Raw genomic sequence first — 19,308 nt, forward strand, 5'->3', positions numbered from 1 at the left:
TCCCCCGGCCGGAGCTCCCCGCGGCGCCCGGCCGCTTCCTCCCGCCCCTGCGGCGGGGAGCGAGCTCGCCCACCAGGTAAGGAGGGCTGCGCGTTCCTGGGCTCCCGGCTCGGGCGGGCGTGTTTCGGAAAGTTGATTTGAAATGCATCCAAGAGTGAGCAGGGCCAGCCGCGGCTCCTCCCCGAGGCGACTTCTTCGCTCCTGCAGACGTTCCCGGCACCAGCCGACCGGCGGGAGGACCGCCCCGCGCGCCCCCAGCGGCTCTCCGCGCCCGGGGTCGGCGAGCAGGCGGGCGCGCTCCGGCTCGCTCTCTCGGCCCCTCCTGGGCCGGGGCAGGTGAGGGACGCCCCGGGCCGGGCCGGGCGCGGGCGGTTCACCTCGCAGTCCCGCGTGCCTGGGCCCGGCCCCGCGAGGGGAACACCCACCCCTTTTATTCCCCGTCTCCCCACGTCGCCGGGTTCCCGCAGAGCTGTCCCTGGGGCCCTCATTCGTATAGGTTGGGGCGGAGTCGGACTCGGGATGGGAAACCGGGGGCTGGGGACGGGGTGGGGGGGGGGGGGGGGGGGGGGGGGCAAGGGAAGGAGAAGCGCAGTCGGGGGGCGGAGGTCTAAGTACAAAACGCGTTGACTTCAAGTGAACTCAGATCAGTCAGAGCAGTTCGCGGTGACTCGTCTCTCTCCTCCCTCCCCACGTTTCTCTTGGCTGGACTCTACCCTCTCGGCTCATTCTGGTGACCCTGGACACTCCCTGCGTCCTTTCCCAGGAGTGCCGCTGCTGCGGGCTCCCGGTCCCAGAGGGCGCGGACCCCAGGAGCACCGTTTCCTCTCCTCTACAGGTCCTCCCGGCCCGGCCCGAACATGCTGGACGGCCTGAAGATGGAGGAGAACTTCCAAAGCGCCATCGAGACTTCGGCGTCCTTTTCTTCGCTGCTGGGTGAGTGTTCAGGCCGTGTGCCCCGGGTGCACCCTCTTTCCCCCGGGCCCCAGCTCTGCAGCCCAGCTTTCCGGAACGGGGAGCCAGCGCCCCGCGTTCGGCGCTCAGTTGCGCCCACGCTCCGTCCGTCCGTCCGTCCGTCCGTCTGTCCCTTCGGGTCCTTCCCACCCCAAACCGACGAGCCGCCCCAGGCCTCACGCGCGGGCCACCGAATTCCCCAAAGCCGCGAGGGGCGGGCGAGATCGCTCGCGGGCGTGAGTGGCAAGTGATTAAAGATACCCGGGGATGGATTTTTAATCACGGAGCTGATCGACATCTCATAAACGCCGTGCGCTTCTCCGAGGCCTAAGGGCGAGCAAAGGAAACCCGAGGCTCGGAGCGCCCAAGTTCGAGGCGGCTTCTGGTCCCCACCGACTCCAGCCCCAGTCCTCAGCCTCGGGCACGGCCCAAAGGCTTTTCCAGGCCGGTGGGCAGCGCAGCGCGGGGATTAGCCCGCGCCACAGGACCCTCGCCTCGGTTTTAATTAACTGGAGCCGGACCTCGAGGCCGGCGGGTTCCCCCTCTTGCGCCCCCCCCCCCCCCCCCGCCTCCCCAATCCCTTCGCTGAGACCGCGGAGGAGCTGCGAGCCAAGGGCCTCAAAAGGGTGTCTGCACGCGAGGGTCTGGCTGATCTGAGGCCAAGGATTCTCAACCCCGCCTCTCACCCAGACCTTGGTGTTTTTCAGGTGTGGGTCGCGGGTGTTTTAACCTTTCAGCGGGAGAGATTTTCGTTCTGTCATTTAAACCTCTTGCCTCTTTCCCTCACTCGGAACCGCTACCGCGGGGTGAAGGCGAGGAGGCAGTTCGCCTGGAGAAACCAAATCCAGAAAGGAGTTCTCCCTACTCCCCAGATGAAACGAAATCACGCGCGCTGCGCTCCCCTCTTTCAACCGCGCTTGCGGAAACTTCTCGGCTCCGTACAGCGTCGGAAGAGTGCGGGGATGGGGGGGGGGGGTTGCAGAGCTGGCATTGCCCTGGCACCTAGCGCGGGCGACTTTGTACCTACAGCGGGCGTCGCGGCTCGCAGGGGAGGGATTCGCCCCTCCCGGTTCACGGCGGCTCCCAACGTCCGGGTCCTGGCCCTGAATGCCGAGACAGGGCAGAAAGAATAGACCATTTTACAGTTGAGAACTATCTCGCTACTTTTCTTAGCCCTCCCTGCCCTGCCCCAACGCGACTGGCTCGACTCAGGAACTGGTGGCAGGATCCCCCAAGGGAAAAGCGACAGGAGTGTAGCAAGGAAATGGGGAAGGGTCAGGCCCTTTGGGACACCACGCGCAGGAGTATTGTTACCAGGGGACAAGGCCTTCTTTAAATAGCTGTGAAATGTGCCGACAAAGGCGGCTAAGCGTTCCTCCATCCTAAAGAAGTGCACTCCCTACCCAGCAAAAGAAAGGAACCAAACAGGCAAAAGTCCAAGGGGGTAGGGTAGAGAGGATTCCCTGTGCACGCGGAGCGGGTTTGGGGTGGGTGTCGCCCGCTCCCGCCGCAGCCCAGCACCCCCATCCCCGGAACTCCCGTGGCATCTCCGCGCCCTGCGTCCTTCCTCCCTTTTCCCTACTATTTTGATGCTTCTTAATTACATATGTGTGTGTGTATGTGTACATATATGTAATATACATGTATATACGTATACACACATATATACAATTATATATACAAACCCCTCTGAAGTTTGTTTCAGCCAAGACGCAGAAGTCTGGGGTTCATTGCTTCGAACAATACTGAGTTTGCCTGGAGGGAGATCGCATTTTTCTCCACGAATGATACTTTTTAGGAAGAAAATAAAAAACCTTAAAATTTTCCCCCAAAACATAGAAGAGAATTGCGTTTTAGCAGAAGGCAAAACCAGTCCCCCCAATTCTTTTTTAGAGACTCTTCGTTTTAATCATTGTCGAAAGAGACCAGCCCAGTGAGTGGCTTCGTACTCACCTGATAAACCTGGGAGCGCAACTGTATTTGCGGTCTAATTTTACTGGATGCGCGCACATTTCCGCGACCACCTGGGCAGGTTTGATCTTTGAGGCCGCTTACTGATTCGCGCCCCCAACCCCGGAGAATTGGAACCTTCCCATGGAGTCGCCGTTTATCAGAAACAACACTCGGTGTGATTTTCCTCTGTTCTCCACAACTCGCTTTAGTGGATTTAGCAGGGGGCTTCGCAGGGTGGGGGACGCGGGGGAAATCGGCGGGTGTGGAGTGATCAGTGATGGGAGCCCGTCCCGGCCGCCTTTGGCCGGGATGCTGGGCCGGCGCGGTTGACCCGCGAACGTCTATTGCTGCTGTAGGCAGAGCGGTGAGCCCCAAGTCTGTCTGCGAGGGCTGTCAACGGGTCATCTCGGACAGGTTTCTGCTGCGGCTCAACGACAGCTTCTGGCATGAGCAGTGCGTGCAGTGCGCCTCCTGCAAAGAGCCCCTGGAGACCACCTGCTTCTACCGGGACAAGAAGCTCTACTGCAAGTATGACTACGAGAAGTAAGTGTCCGCGCCGCCGGAGCGCGCCCCCCAGACAGACACCAGCCGGCACGGGAGCCTCGGGCCTCCTTTACCCCCATCCGCTGCCAGGAGGCTGGAGAGGCGCCCGCACCCCCGGAGGCGCAGAAATCCCATCCACCCCCAGCTTGTTGTACACGCCCCGCGGCCGCGGGGCAGCGCGTCGGGCGCCCAGCCACCGGGCCGCGGGGGCGCGAGCGACGGCTCCCTCCACCGTGTGCTCGCCGGGTTTGCAGGCCTCGCGGGCTCCGACTCCGACTTGACGCACCTCCGTGGGGGCTCCCACCCCACGAAGCCTGTTCCCGTCACTCCCCTTCACCGGGGTGCCCCCGGGGGCTGCCAGGAGCTCAGGTCTCCGCGCGGGTTCCCACGCCGCCTCACCCGCGTGTCCGCGCCGCCCGCGAAATTCGGGAGAGCGGTGTTCATCCGGTGCTCCCCGGATGCTCCCGCGGCTTCCGTGCCCCGCGCGGCGCGCGTTACCCGCTCGGCTTTGTCCGCTGGCGGTCCCGACAGATTGGGCTCAGGGCGCTGCCGTCCCTCTGAGCTCCGCGCAGCCCACCCTGCGTGCCTCTTCTCTCACTGTCCCCGACCCTCCCGGCCCCGGTTCTCAAAAACTCTGGGGCGCAGGGGCAGTTAGGCCAGAAGCGGGGCCTGATTTGAGGCGCCCTCCTAGGTCCCGCATCTCCGCCCCCCTCCCCCCACTAATTCCCTTGTGGGTGTGGATTGCAGCCTTGCAGCGATTCAGTTCTCTCCTGCCCACGGGAACGTTCTGGTGTGTTTTGAGGAGAGTTAGGCGGCAGGTATTTAAGAAAGTAAATTATTTTGAACCTAGATTTCTGTAATGCCTAAAGCCTGGATGCGGCAGGGAAGAGGGAGTTAGAAGGATTTCCTGGTTCTCACCAGGCAGGCCCGGAGTTGCTGAGTGGGTCCGTGGAGAGGGAACTACTTGGCCTTGTCACAGTGGCTAGTTCATGGGGACACTGACTTCTCAAAGCTGCGCAGGGCTGCATCGGAGGAACGCAAAGCCGCTGAAACGCAGGCCTCTGTTTTTGCACACTAGGATTGGTATCTGTGAGTGAGCGGATGCGCGTGCGCGCAGAAAATTCCGCACTCGTTACTGGCGCATAAAAGGGGCCCGCACCACTGAGGATAATCAAGGGAGGGGCAGTGTGCATGAAGTGCAGTGACTATCCTGTTGTTAAAAACGCAGTGAGGGGGGCTGTGCAGAAATCTCCACGCAACAACGACAAAACGTTGAGAACGAACACAAATCTTTTTTTTTCCCTCCAGTGTTTCCTGGGCTATGAGGTTTACCAAAAACTGGCAACGCGTTTATACCCAGTGACCACACACACACACACAGTGTTTTTTCTGCCTCCCGGTGCTCCTTTGCCGTGGTACATTTGAATTTCACCCTCACGCGGAAAGGGTACTGGGCATTCATGCTTGGAAAGATAACTTGACGTTTGTTAGCCCTACAAAGAAGACATGTTCGATGTGGGGCGACTTGGACAATCCAGAAACGTATAAAGAAATGAAAACACACGGACCACTTTACAAAGTGGTAATTATGGTTAACATTTTTTAAAGAAGACATGCCTGTATCTGTTCTTGGTTGTCTGTTTGCTGCCAGGGTGTCTGAGTGAAAAGTGCAATTTTTGGGGAATTAAGCAGATTTTGCCCACAGAACTTCAAGTATCACCTTTGGATAAAGCTTCTGGTGCATTGCTGGATTCCCCCCGCCCCGCGCCCCCCGCATCTTGCTTTTCATCTAAAGGTTTTGGGATTGTGTAGACCCAATCTTTATCTTTCTGCTTATAGATTACTGAAATGTCCACATCCTTCAGGCACAACACTAGCGAACTCAAGAGTATTGGAGCTTAGGGAAGGATTTGGGTTGTGAATTTCTATTCTGTTTGTTAAAAAAAAAAAATCACGAATCAAAGAAGGCCTAAGGGTCAACACAGCTGTCTGGCCAGTCAGATCTTCTTTAAGGAAGTCAGGCTGTGTCAAGAGGGGAAGAAACAGTTGTTGTAAAGTACTTAACACAACAATGTCCCTCCCATTTCAGCCCCCAGGTTTGGCCTCCGTTTGGGCTTATTAGCCCACTAGGGTCAGTTCTCCCCTCACAGCTATTTCTGCAAAGGGAAAATTGCAGGGATCAGCCTGCCAGCTGTTGGCCAGAACCAAGGAGATTTTGTAAAGGGGTGCGAGCTGCATTGTTCGGAGAGACGTTGGTGTTACGACGAGGGATTTTCATTTTAATTTTAACATAGTTTCCGGAAACACAGACGTCAGAGCGGGGTTGCTTGTACTCTTTAACTCACGGCACGCTATCAGCACTGGTCTGTGCCTCCCCCTCAATTTCTTTTCTTTTCTTTCTTTCGCTTTTTTCTTTTCTTTTCTTTTTCCAACAAAATGGGGTTTTAACATGTCTGATGATCTGAATGGCATTCGCACGCAGGGTAGTTGCTGTAGGAGAGGGAAGAGGTTGGTGTATTTGTTTCAGAATGTGGCTCAAGACAAAGTCCTTTATTCAGCAAGCTGTTTTCAGGCTTCACTAGGTAAGGCCCCCGGCTGCCTCGGTGGTGAGAGGCTCTGAGATCGGATCTCAGAGCTGCCTTCAGGGGGCTTGCAGCCCAGCCCTTTGGCCTTCTGTATTCTATCAACTTTCCCAGAAGCCTCTCCTAAGTGCAGACTAGGTGTTGCCTAGAAGCTCTCTGGCACGACCAGATCTTTATCCTCCAGAGGGACCATTCCGTTTCAGATGCTCCTCGCGAGACAGTCACAGAGAGAGCACTTTTCCTCTTTAATAAATAGATACTTAAAAACAGCTTTGCCCTTTTGGGCCATCGGGGAGGAAAATGAGACGGGACAGAGGTGGTGGGACAGCATGGGGGGTCAGCGAGGAAGCAGGTCATAAAAACACAGATCGGGCAGTGCCCTGCTCTCCAAATCCACCAAGTTTGAGTGCTTTTCCTACACCTTAAAATGAAAGCGTGTACGTATAGCTCACGTGCAGTCTTCAGTGAAGGTCACAGACATAATATTAAAGCGAGTTTATTATATTTATTTTGGCCATTTGTGCATTTCTGGCTGTGGGGCAGTTTTGCATTTGAATTATGAGCCCCCCTCTTCTCGATGTCAGGTGGCCAGCTAGAAAGTGAAAATTCTACCCTGTCAACTAGCTGTTACACCTTCTTGGTGTCAAACACCAAATTTGTCTAATTAAAAAAAAAAAAATGGAATTGACAATGGCAACCTTAGACACAGCCATTCATTTAAAACTTCGGGATGTTTTGCTAAATATTTGTCTCATACGTTATGACACCCTTAGGAATCATTTATCTTCTGATCATCCAAAACAAATACATTGGGAGAATTGGTACAGCTGTACTAAGCAATATAAAACACAAGGGTACTCTATAGGTGTGGACGTTTAAAAACTGAATTCAACTGTTTTCAGCGTTCCTGAAAGTTAGCAGACAACCAAAATATTTTCCAGCCTAGGGGACTTCTATTTATATAACTGTTGTTCCCTATTTAACTGAGTCCTCTATGATCTGGGTAGTTTGGAGTTTTCCCTGAATTTGTTCCAAACAAATAGTGTAGTTGGACTTTAGCTGGAGACAGAAGAGGCTGCTGAATCACGGGAATGTGGTAATACAATAGATAATTAAGCCTTCTGGAAGGGATCCCACATTTAAATCAAGTTTATATTGTTTCTTTCATGTGCCTGGCAGCTCGGTGCGTCAGCCGGGGCCCTCTCCTCTCACATATGAAGTTTATCATTATCCCTTAGATTGTTCTGGACATCCTAGGAGCAGTGTGGGATAGCTGCTGTCATCAGAGCTGTTCTCATAACATCGCAACTCCTCGCATGTCAGCAAATCCCAGGCCTTGGGAGACCTTTCCTCAGAGGGCCGCGCCATGTTTTCTCCCCTTTCTTGTGGAGCAGACCAATTTTCTGAAGACAGGGACTGAAATGGGACAAAGTGGATATCACGTTTAGAGCTTTCCCCGTACCTTGCCTTCGACCTGCTGATTGGCAGGTCCTCAGGAAAAAAAAAATGGCTGAGGTAATGAGCTCTATTAGGACCAGTAATGAACTAATTCTGCATTTTATCAAGGTAGCGTAGGATGTGTGTGTGTGTGTAGGGAGGAGAATTAGTGTGGTTTTATTACTGGGACATTACTTGGAGATCAAAATTGGGCATGCGGTTCCTCATAAAAGGAACCTACCGATGAAATTACAGAGGCAATTGTTAGGGTTTTTTTTTTTTTTTTTTTTTGTCCGCACTTTATCTTTTGTTGGCCCCACTCCTGGCATAATAAAATATAAGGAATATAAAAATCAAACACAGCGAGGTAATAAATTGATGTCTGCATTAAATTGCAGGGCGGTTTTAGCTCGGGATAAGCACCGTCCATGGGCTGTGGTATGTGTTGGTACAGGCCGCGTAATCTCTTTTTTTTTATTTCAAGGGTGATTGGAAACAGTCCTTGCTTAGAGGTGTTTTCTCTTTTTATATGTATTGGTCCCTGGGTAGGACTTCCTTGGAATCTAAGACCTAACATTTTGAAATAAAATTAGACGGCACAAGTAGATATTAATAGTATTCTGGGAATTAGATATGAACATTGCTTTTCAGAGTAGGTTATGGCATTCTTTTTTTGATCCTTAAGTGCGTGGAGCACATTATAAAAAGTTATTTATCCGATCCAGTTCTACTCACTCTGGAGTCCTGGGACTTTTGTCATCCACCTGGGCAAGGAATTGCTTTTGCTTTCAGATTTTAGGGACAAGAGCTTTCCTGAAAGTTCATTGCTTGCCTTGCTTTTCGGTTTCATTTTTCTTATTTCTAACCTTTGTGTTAACCAAGATCCCATGACTGATTTTGGAGCGGCCTCGTCATCGTTGCTTTTTAATTCGGGAAACATCGCTTTGGAGATAATGAGCAGGTGCCTGTTTCTCTAACGAGAACGATTCCATTTCTTAAATTATCAGCCTATGATTTTTTACGGTCAAAGAAATTATTTGGGTCACAGTGTTTAGAAGTGAGCAAAGAGATGAGGATTTAAAATGCTCGTTATGTTGTCAGAACTTTGTTGAAGCTTCTTAGAGTAAATGCATGTGCAAAATGCCATTGTTGAATCATATCAAGTGCAAAATAACACCCATACTGAATCCCGTTAACTTGATTGTTAGGTATACTTGTACAACACTAGGAAAAAAATGTGCAATCACATGGAAAGATTTGAAAATAATTTCTGCTGTGGGGCGCCTGGGTGGCTCAGTCAGTTGAGCATCTGACTCTTGGTTTTGGCTCAGGTCATGATCTCACAGGTTCGTGAGTTCGAGCCCTCCCCACCCCTCTTCAGGCTCTGGGCTGGCAGCATGGAACCTGCTTGGGATCCTGTCTCTCTGCCCCTCCCCGACTCATACTGTCTCTGTCTCTTTTGAAATAAAGAAATAAACTTAAACAATATTAAAAATAATATCTGGGGGTGGTGTCTGGGTGGCTCAGTCGGTTGAGCGTCTGACTTCGTCTCAGGTCATGATCTCACGGTTCATGAGTTTGAGCCCCACATCGGGCTCTGTGCTGACAGCTCACAGCCTGGAGCCTGCTTCGGATTCTGTGTCTCCCTCTCTCTCTGCCCCTTCTCCCTTGTGCTCTGTCTCTGTCTCTCAAAAATAAACATTAAAAAAAGAAACAAAAAAAATAATTTCTGCCATAACTATGAAATCAGCCGTATTTAAAAATTTTTTTTTTTCAACGTTTATTTATTTTTGGGACAGAGAGAGACAGAGCATGAACGGGGGAGGGGCAGAGAGAGAGGGAGACACAGAATCGGAAACAGGCTCCAGGCCATCAGCCCAGAGCCTGATGCGGGGCTCGAACTCACGGACCGCGAGATCGTGACCTGGCTGAAGTCGGACGCTTAACCGACTGCGCCACCCAGGCGCCCCGAAATCAGCCGTATTTTAGCGCGTTTCTTTTCTTTTCTTTTTTCTTTTCTTTTCTTTTCCTTTCTTTTCTTTTCTTTGCTTTTCTTTGCTTTTCTTTGCTTTTCTTTGCTTTTCTTTGCTTTTCTTTTTATATCTTTCCAAGGTGGATTTTGCAGTGCCCTTCTGTGTCTTCAGAGGGAGGTTCTTAGGAAGACACTTGCGGGCTGCGATGAGAGGACTGGGGGCTTCTGGGCTGGAAGTGCCCCTCTCACTCTCTGCACAGAGCAAGAGGCTCCTCTTTTTCTCCCCCCTAGGAATACCTGGGTTTTTCTGTAAGTCTCTTAGTGACGTGTAGGACAGCACTATTGGCTGCAGCCCTTTCAGATCTGGTTTGGGAAAGTTGGTGATTTCAGGAGCAAAATGTAGAAACGGTTCTGATCTCATTGGAGGGCAGAGAAAAGAGGCCCTTACCTCCTGTGTGCCTGTTTTGCTGGAACCTACAGGAAAACTGGCTTGGTGCACCTTAGGATTTACAGTGCCTCCTTTGTCTTTTTTTTTTTTTTTTTTTAAGTTTTCTTTTTTAACATTTATTTATTATTGACAGACAGAGAGACGCAGAGCGTGAGCAGGGAAGGGGCAGAGAGAGGGGGAGACACAGAATCCGAAGCAGGCTCCAGGCTCTGAGCTGTCAGCACAGAGCCTGACGCGGGGCTCGAACTCACAAACCGTGAGATCGTGATCTGAGCCGAAGTCTGTCGCTGAACCAACTGAGCCACCCAGGCGCCCCACCTCCTTAGTCTTTTTGACTAGCATGAGGTGGGACGCTTTCATCAGTTTATCACAATTAGAATTAGTTACGTTACTGCTGCCCAGTGTCGGCTGCCGTTTTGTGTCTCTTTGTCATATATTAAATGACACTCAGCCAACTGTCTTGCTGAAATGAAGCGAACACCTTCCAAATGTCAAATTGTTATTTTAGTCAAGCACAATTATCTGTCTCTATATTTTTAACCAAGACGAAATTAATAAAATTGCTGTGGCCCTGGCATTAATTAGCAGGAGGATTAGATCTGTATCGGCTAAAAAGGAGGTGTAAACACCGTAATCTTGCTACATGTTTGTTTTCACACTCCTGAAAATAAATAAAATGAGACTTAGGGTAGGGATTAAGTTTCTTTTGGCATTAGACAGCCGATTCAATTGGAATGTGGCAGAAACACTGAAGTATTAGTGAGGACGTTATGGAAGGAATCAAACCGGGGCCCTGCATTGGCTTCCCACCTTGTGTGTCTGCCTAGTCCCATCACAAATAACCCCATCTGGGTAGTTAGAAAAGATTTTGAAAACCTACCTCTGTGCTGTTCTCCTCGGTGGTGAACCAGGGCAGCTGAGTCACCTGTGGAGCCCGGCTGGCCTGCTTGGATTAGCCAGAAGAGAAGGAAACCATTGCCAGATTCCCCATGAGCGCACCATCGTGTCGTAACAACTAAAAATACAAAACGGACCGTGCTTTTCCTAGTCCTTGAGCTAAAGCTCCGCGAAGGAGTTAGTTTGGTCTCTCCCAGCCTTTCGAGATTCTAGTTTGGGGGATCCTATTTTTGGATAACAGCAAATATGTCTGGCTTTTCTGACTCCAGTGTCTCCCCACCCTATTAGGTTTGCGTTTTATCATTATTATCCTATCACGGACCAGCCCTGATAGATGCCTGGCCACTATGGATCGGCCTACCTTGCCTGACAGGCCCAATTAAACTCTGTGCATGTAACAAATATCTGTAGCATCCAGCATTGCTGGGATTGGGCCGCATGCTCTATCTAGCGTTCACATCTGGCCCCGTCCCATCCTGCCTCCCCCTCACTCCCCTATGCCCTGTGGAATTCTAGTAACTTGACTCTTGCTAGCATCAGATATTACTTAAATACCATCTCATCAACTGCCTCATTTTTTTCTCCCCCCCCCCCAACCCCCAGGCCACCCTTATGGACCATTAGTCCTCTTTTGATTTGCTCACTTGGAGGAAAGTAATCAGTCTTCTGGACATAAAAGTCCTAGTCCTATCACACGGCCACCCAGTTACGGACCAGGGCTCAGCTCAGTAGTTGGCAAGGGGCGTAACCCTCAGGTTTGCATGATCCCATGACCATTGCTCTTTGGGTGACCATTTAGGGGCCCCTGACCATCTGCTGAGTGTGCCTGGTGCCTCCGTGGATGCCGCCTTATGCCCTGGCACTCTAAATGGATGTTTTTGGCGGGTCAGAGAGAAGCCGGTTAGGATTGTGATAGGAGGTACAAGCACCGCCCCTCGTCTGCTTCTTTCTGTTTCTCTGCACGTGGCGCTTCTCCAGCCTGGAAGGAAGCATCCTTTATCTCTTGAGCACCAGGTTCTGCTGCTGCTGCCGTGGGGACGGATCTTTCCCGAAGCCCCCTCTCCAGATCTATGGCCCTTCAGCTACACCACAGCCACGCCTTGACTCACAGTTGTGGTGCCTCCTCCCTATGGAGCCTCAGGAACCTTTAAAAGGATTTTTGAAAACAAAACAAAACAAAACACCCCCTCCTGAACTCCAGATTAGCCTCTTAAGCTCATTAAAGTTCCTTTAAATACCAAAATGTTGGGCTCCTGGGGACTATCCCCCCAAACCATATTTTCATTCTTCACATTGTTGTCATTCACTGTGCAGCAGATCAAGGGCAGCTCCCTCTGGGCCCAGAAACGGTCCCCTCTCTCTCTGCAGGAGGGTCCAAATATGTCTTTGTTTGAGTACTCGAATAGCCTGAACCTAACTAAGTATGAGCCGATGCCAGCTTGGCCTGGGGCCCCCAGCTCCACGCTGGAGAGGAGGTTGGTGTCTTTGGGGATAAGATGGGGCCCCACGAGGGGAATGGGCAGGTGAATGGAGAAGACGTGGCTTGTACAGTTTTCAGGAGCCTGGTAGCCACTGGGCCCCTCTCCCAGTCACTGGGGAGAACCAGGATGGATGAGTGCTCCAATGGCCCAGATTGAAAGGACTTCCCTCGTCCTGGAGAACGAGGCTGGCTTTGGGAGCCCTCTTTCTGGGACCCAGTAGAAACGCCAGAGCCCAGTTTCTGGACCGCCACAGTTCAGAGGTGGGTTTTTAGGGCCCTACCTGCCTTTTGCTCGATGCTCTCCCCTTTACCTCAGCCTCTTTTCCAACAAGCCTCCGTAATACACCCACCCCCTCTCTGTCATTTCAGGCTTCCTTCCCTAAAGCTGGCTCTTGAGGAGAGCTTTCTGGTTTTGACAGTGGAACAAATCCTTTTTAACATAACCATCGAGAGTTTCCTCCCCTGCTGCTGGCTCCTCTCACCCCTTCTCCTCCTGCCCCTCCTCACATTGTAGCAGGGATTCCTTTGTACACACAGACAGTCATGGCCGCCATCTTCGCAGGGATACGGGCACAGCTCCTCCGAGATGAAAACCAGTCGGCAGTGCCATGAGGTATACTTTGGAAACCCAGAGGGGAAGAACATTCCAGAAGACCCTCCCTTGCATTTCTTTGGCAGGAGTGTTGCTTGGTCCCTGTGTCTCTCTTTCCCTTGGGGCTCTGTGCACCTGGCCTCCCTAGATTCAACCAGAGCACTAGTGACACAAGCCCATTTTCAGGATCTCAGCTCAGTCTTTCCTTCTTGCCTATCTTGTGCTGTGAACCCATCTTGTGACCTTTTCAATTTCATATTGTCCTGTGTACAGGCTAGAGCCTGGTCTTGGCTGTCAAAGTGGGCAGGATATTATAAAATAATGCACGTTGGGATGTACATGAGAATGTGGTGTTCTTTCAAAGATACTTTTTTAACTCGAAGGGTGTTCGTTCAAAAAGGAATGACTATCTTTCAGTAGAATTTTAGGTCCTAGAACGGGACCGGTATATGGAGATAATTTTGGGCAGAAAGCAAATACTGTAACACTTTGTAGGGCGCCGTCCTGTTTGTCTGTATGTAAGGCTGGGTTGTGATTACACACCCACTCCTTTTCTTCTGGGTTTTGTTTTCTCCATGCTCTGCTGTTGGTTGGGGTCCTGCATTTCAGAAGTCCATATGCATAGATGGAAGGGGTTGGACAGGTGGCTATGGTTGCTTTGGCCACTGCACAGCTCCCTCCATTACTGGAAGAATAATTGGGCACACATGTCCTACTGGCAAGAGATGTCTAAGCCACAACGCCCTTATCTGTATGAAGGAAGACGCTAACAACCTCATAGTGTTATTGTGGTAATTAAATCAGAAAAACAATAGGAAAAGCTTTTTGGTAAAATAAAGAGAGCTATGCAAGTTGGGTATTACTGTTGATTTTTTTTTTTTTTAATATGAGTCAATTAATACAGATTCTCAGGAGCTGTGCAGGACAGCCCTGTGTGGATTAGTGGCTAAGAGCATAGATTGTGGACACAGGGTATCTGGGATCAAATCCTTGCTCTGTTAACTCACTAGCCCCTTCCTTGCGCAAGGGTCTTAACTTTCTCTGTTCCTGTTTTCTCTCTCTAAAATGGTGATAATGATAGTTCCAACCTCATGGGGTCATTTAGGATTATTTATAAAGCGTGCAGGTCAGTGTTTTTCTCATAGGAAGTGCCATAAAGGGATGTGTTACGAAAAGTGTATCCTTTTCTGTTTCTTTTTTAAGATTTTTTTCATGTTTAAGCAGTCTCTACACCTAACGTAGGGCTCAAACTCACAACCCTGAGATCTAGAACCGCACGCTCCACTGACTGAGCCGGCCAGGAGCACAACCCCTTCTGTTACATTTTGGAAGAGGCTTCACGTGTATTATCTCTACTGGACCTCACAACAATTTTAAAAGTTAGATAAGAAGAGGTGTTTTTTTTTTTTTTTTCTCCCCCTTCATTTTATAGCTGAGGAAACTGAGGCTCAGAGGGTTTAAGAGCTTGCCTAAGGTCACACCGTTGGTAAAGAGGGAAGCTGGGATGCTGTCCCCAGCCGCTGACTCCTGGTCCAATGGCCTTTCCTCTAAATCACACCATCTGCTGCTTGAATTCTGGTGTGCACACCCCAGTGAGATCACAGTTCTCAGTTTGTCCTGTTGAACCAGCTCTTGGAAAACAAGTCCCCACCTGCTAGATACTGAAGCTTTCAGGCAGCCTTCTGACGGTCAGCTGTTTATAGATTCCCTGGCTTTAAAGGAAGTTTTCTGGATTTGGGGATTGCCTGTGTGTGTGTGTGTGTGTGTGTGTGTGAAAGCTGCTAGGGTACACCCATCACTCCTGTTTATCAAACTCCACACACACAGAGCCGTCCTGCCCCCATCCTTTCCTGGCCCGGCCCATCTGCATTGGTTGCCATTTTACTCTAAGCTTAGCTCTTCTTCCCCACCCGAAGAATGACAAAAAGGCAGACAGGCATCCATTTTCCTTCTCTCCTGCTCCCAGAGTTTGCTATTGGTGGCTTGTTCTGGGAGCCTGTCTGCACATTTGGCAGCAGAACTGTTAAATATCAAATCTGGAGCCTTCCAAACATAACTTCCATTGGGACTAGCCAACAGCTGTCCATCCATTCCTTGGATAACCCTCTTCCAAGGTTTCTCCTGAACTGTGTTGTATTTTCAAGCAAGCCCCGGCCTCAGCTAGAAAAGATCCCGCTGTGTCCTGGTAGGAGGCTGATTTTCAGAATTGTTGACTGCGTCTTGCTTATTACTTGGCCTGGCCGGATTAAAACAGGGATCATGGAATCTCTTTAAGGAAATTAAATATTCCTGTATGGTATTATTTCACTTGCCAGGGCTGACACTGGGTTCATTTAAAACTAGTTCCAGGATTTTTAGAGGGATGGAATGTATGTCTGAATTTAATCTCTGTAAACTGGCATTCGATGAGACGAGAGGGCTCAGGTACTACACGAGTAACTACATGCATTTTACCGAGTTGTATGTGAATTTCTCAAATTGAAAATTAAACGAAATGTTATAAGCAGTTGGTTCATTAATTAAATAAATCACTCATTCACTTAATCAAACAGACTTATTAAAGTCCTCTATGTGACAGGTATGTAAAAAGTGAGTAAAATGAAGCACCGATGTATTAACAATCTAGCAGAGACCGTTTGGAGACATAAATTAAACAGATGCATAAGAGAAGAATAAGATTGTTTCGAGAGAGGCGTGGCCCGTAGGACAGAGAACTAACTTAAGCCCCTTGGTTCCATTACTCTGTGCTATTCATTATCTTCGTAGAGCTTATCACAATACGAAGTATATTATTTGTTGCTTTATTGTCTGTCTACGTCGCTGGGTCTTAAACTCTGTGAGGGCAGGGACCTTCCTGTTTTTGTTTCGTGTTTTGTTTCTCAATTCCCATGTCTCCAGCATCTTGCACAGTATTTGACACAGAGTAGGCATTAGACAAATATGTGTTGTTTGCATGGATAAGTTAATCAGTGGGTGACTTCCTTGGGGGTGTTGTCAGAGCTTCATGGAAGAGGTGACAGACAAGAAACCAATAAATAATGGGCATATTTCAAGTTGTGGTCAGCACCAAGGAGGTGATGACCGGTAGATAGTAATACAGAACCAAGGGACACCAGGCTTGTGGATATAGTATCCTATAAGTCACAAGAAGAGGGGAGTGCCCAAGGGGAGGCCACACGGAATGAGAAGACCACTGGCGTTTCAAGGAGCCTATCCGTAGTGGGATGGCAGAGGCAAGAAAGAATGCTAGAATGAGTGGGGTTTTAGAAGACAGGGCAGTGGTGGGGACTTTCCAAAAGTAGGGCTGCCTGTTTGCTCTTGGAATTGGCAGTCATTGATAACCTTATCAAGGGTAGTTTCTCGGGGCGCCTGGGTGGCTCAGTTGGTTGAGTGTCGTCCGACTCTTGATTTTGGCTCAGGTCATGATCCCAAGGTGGTGGGATCAAACCTTGTGCCAGGCTCTGCACTGAGCGTGGAGACTGCTTGAGATTCTCTCTTTGTCTCTGTCTCTGTCTCTCTCTCTCTGCCTCTCCCCTGCTCACTCATGCTCTCTCTCTCTCTCTCTCTCTCTCTCTCTCTCTCTCTCGAAAAAAAAAAAAAAGAGTAGTTTCATCAGAGGCATAGAAGGGATGGGACAACATTTTAATGGGCTGTAGAGTAAACAGTAGTTGAAGGGAGTGATATGGCCAGTTCTTCTGAGAAGGTGGACAGCAGAAGGATCAGAAGGAAAAAAAGGCAGTACGTGGGGTGGAGCTAGAATGAGGGGAAGATGTTGTAGGATGGGCTAGTTTTGAGCCTCCTTGATGACTAAGATGAGGTTAGCTGGGAAAAGGAGGAGGTTGGGGACCCAGGAGAGTGAGGGGCATCCAGTTGACAAAGGAGAAGCTTGGGAAAGGGGCAGGGATGCATGTGGGGCATGGTGTCTGGCCCCACTCTCCTCTTTTCCGTCCATTGATTCCCTTTGTCCTTTTGTGCCCTTCTCTGTGAATTAGCTGGAAGTGACACCCCAGAACAGAGGCCGACAGAAGGTGGGTCTGTTTTCTGTCACTCCTCGGGGAGCCACCGCCGCTGCCCATGTTGCTTCCTTCCCAAGGCCGCTCTGGTTCATGCGCTTGAGGGGGGAGCCGAGTGAGGCTCCAGCCTGTGTCCTTCTTTTTCAGACACGAGTTGTCTTAGTGTGAACCTCCCTCATCTATCATTTCTCTGTCTCCGCTCCTCATCAGTCAGAACTCCATTTGGTTACAGTGTGGTCCAAGGTCTGCTCCGTGCGGTTGGCTCCCCGGGACAGGTGTGCAAGCCTCCCCAGGCCTGGAGCTGGGCATCTGTGCTTGGCACCTAGACCCTCCACATGCCTGGCAGTTGAAGGGCCTTTGCTTGCTGATACTCAGGAGAAACCCGAAGAGAAGAGCATCCAGGATGGGGACGCTGTCCTCCTTGTTGGCCATGGCGGCCCAGTCTCTCCACCTGGCCGTCGCTGATCATGGTCTCATTCATGTGATTGGTTGGTGTGTTAACTTAGACTGGAGACTAGAGTGAGCTAGAAGACAGCGGTGGGTTTTTGCCCCCAGAATCCTTGAGCCGTAATCCTACCTTTGGCTGGGTGGGCCTGGGCAAATCACTTGATCTCTTTGAAATTTTACGGTTTGCCCCAGTGCCTTGACTTTGAGCTCTCTGACGCGTGGAGCATGGTCACAAACTGTCTGAGGTGTGCAGTGAGGGACGGGTAACGTTTTTGAGAGAGAGCAATGTATAAGGTTCGGTACCAATCGTTCCTTAGGTCTCGGGCTGTCACACCCCTATGACCTTAGGGACGAAAAGGTGAGGGTCATGAGGGGCTAGACCCCTCAACTTAGTAGAGGACTAAACTAAAACTGATGCTACCAAGGAAGCTGAGTATTTTTCAACAGCTCTGCCTCTGTGGCCAGTCAGTTCGGTGGGAAAAGTCAGTGACAGGTCATTTGATATCATAGCTACTCAGCTGATTCATAGAATGAATTTTTCTGCTTGTCAGCTGGTTGCCGCGCTTGTTTTAGACCGAGCTCCTCACTGCTAGAAGGGAACACGGTGTGGAGAGCTGCAATACAAATTTCGATGCTTCATGATGTATCATTTTTTCAATTTCCCTGTTGACAGTTAAAGAGCAAGGGCCAAATGGACTGCATTCTTTTAATGGACACCGTGGGATTGTTGGAAAGCCATTAGTAGCCAAGCCTAGTTAATATCAGCTCAGGTGAATGCTCTTCCTCACTGGCCCCTTTCCCTCAACTCAATTATTAAAGGATTGCAGGACTTCCCCAATGAGCTCCCTTAAAAATTTAATGATGTACAGTGTTGCAGGGGTCGAACTGTTACGATGCAGTGATTCAGCTTTGTCCTGATCCTGCCGGTGAATCAGGGAGAAGAGAAGGTTCCAAAGCTCACACTACCTGTAATATGGTAAGACCCACCAGCAGTAAAGTCACATGCTGTGGCGTCTAGGCAGCTCATATCCCTGACTTTTTGCCAGGTTGAGCCAATTTCTGTGGACAGGATGGAGGGAGAATACGTCCTGCCTGTGGTCTTCCGTCCAGAGAGGACTTACTCTTTCCTAGGTTTGAATAGTGCTTTTAGGAGAAGCTAATGGAGAGATATGTATTTAAGGGGTCATTTTGTTCTCAGCGGTCACTTTTGGCCTTCTTGAACATGAAGCGTGGGCTTTGCGTTGCCCCTCTGCTTTTGTTTTCTTTTTGTTAAGGTTTATTCATTCTTCAGAGACAGAGAGAGAGAGAACACGAGTCGGGGAGGGGTACAGAGAGAGGGAGACACAGAATCTGAAGCAGGATCCAGGCTCTGAGCTGTCAGCACAGAGCCCAAGGCGGGGCTCGAACTCATGAACCGTGAGATCATGACCTGAGCTCAAGTCGGCCGCTTAACCGACTGAGCCACCCAGGCGCCCCTTGAGTTGCCCTTGTTCTGGGGGGGGGTAGTAATACACACACACGTGTGTGACACACTGTCCCTTGTATATCTGGGGATATGCATATGCGAGATCACTGGACCAAGTCAGGTGTAAACCTGTGGTGGGAGAACAGAGTCACCCCTTTTTGGTTTCTGTGGGGACCCAACCCATGTCCTCAGACTCATCAGCATCAGTGGATAAATAGTGAGCTGACAGCCACGGGGAAGCTTCAAATCCGTGGACATCAGTGCACAGTGAGTGTTCTGGATGTGCGGGTCGGGTCTGCATTGGGGATGCAGCGAGGGGTGAGTGGCTGGCACTTTCCAGGTTGGTGGCACCTGTCTTAAGTGCCATGTCTCCATGTACCTCACTGACAGCCTAGTTGATGAGCCAGCATTTAGAAGCCTCTATCTCAAGGGTTATTTCTAATTTTAAAGCCCTATTTCGTATAGGATCTCCTGTTTTCTTTTTCTTTCTTTCTTTCTTTCTTTCTTTCTTTCTTTCTTTCTTTCTTT

At 50.2% G+C, this 19,308-nt stretch overlaps 1 protein-coding gene across 2 annotated transcripts in view; it reads left to right on the forward strand.

Annotated features, from left to right (window-relative positions):
- Window positions 1-6: 6 nt before the first annotated feature.
- Window positions 7-19,308, forward strand: part of LMX1A (LIM homeobox transcription factor 1 alpha) — a 160,189-nt gene continuing 140,887 nt past the window's right edge. Inside the window, exons 1-3 of one of the 2 annotated variants that reach the window (XM_040460940.1) lie at window positions 7-76; window positions 836-933; window positions 3,261-3,447. In XM_040460940.1, the coding sequence (XP_040316874.1) occupies window positions 858-933; window positions 3,261-3,447 (263 nt within the window). In that variant the 5' untranslated portion in view covers window positions 7-76; window positions 836-857. Of the gene's footprint in view, window positions 77-114; window positions 337-835; window positions 934-3,260; window positions 3,448-19,308 lie in introns of those variants that run through there. The other variant, XM_040460939.1, reaches the window with a different exon arrangement.

Source organism: Herpailurus yagouaroundi, unplaced genomic scaffold (assembly GCF_014898765.1).
Source record: "Herpailurus yagouaroundi ecotype Mexico unplaced genomic scaffold, PumYag 253, whole genome shotgun sequence".
In the NCBI taxonomy this organism is placed as follows: domain Eukaryota; kingdom Metazoa; phylum Chordata; class Mammalia; order Carnivora; family Felidae; genus Herpailurus; species Herpailurus yagouaroundi.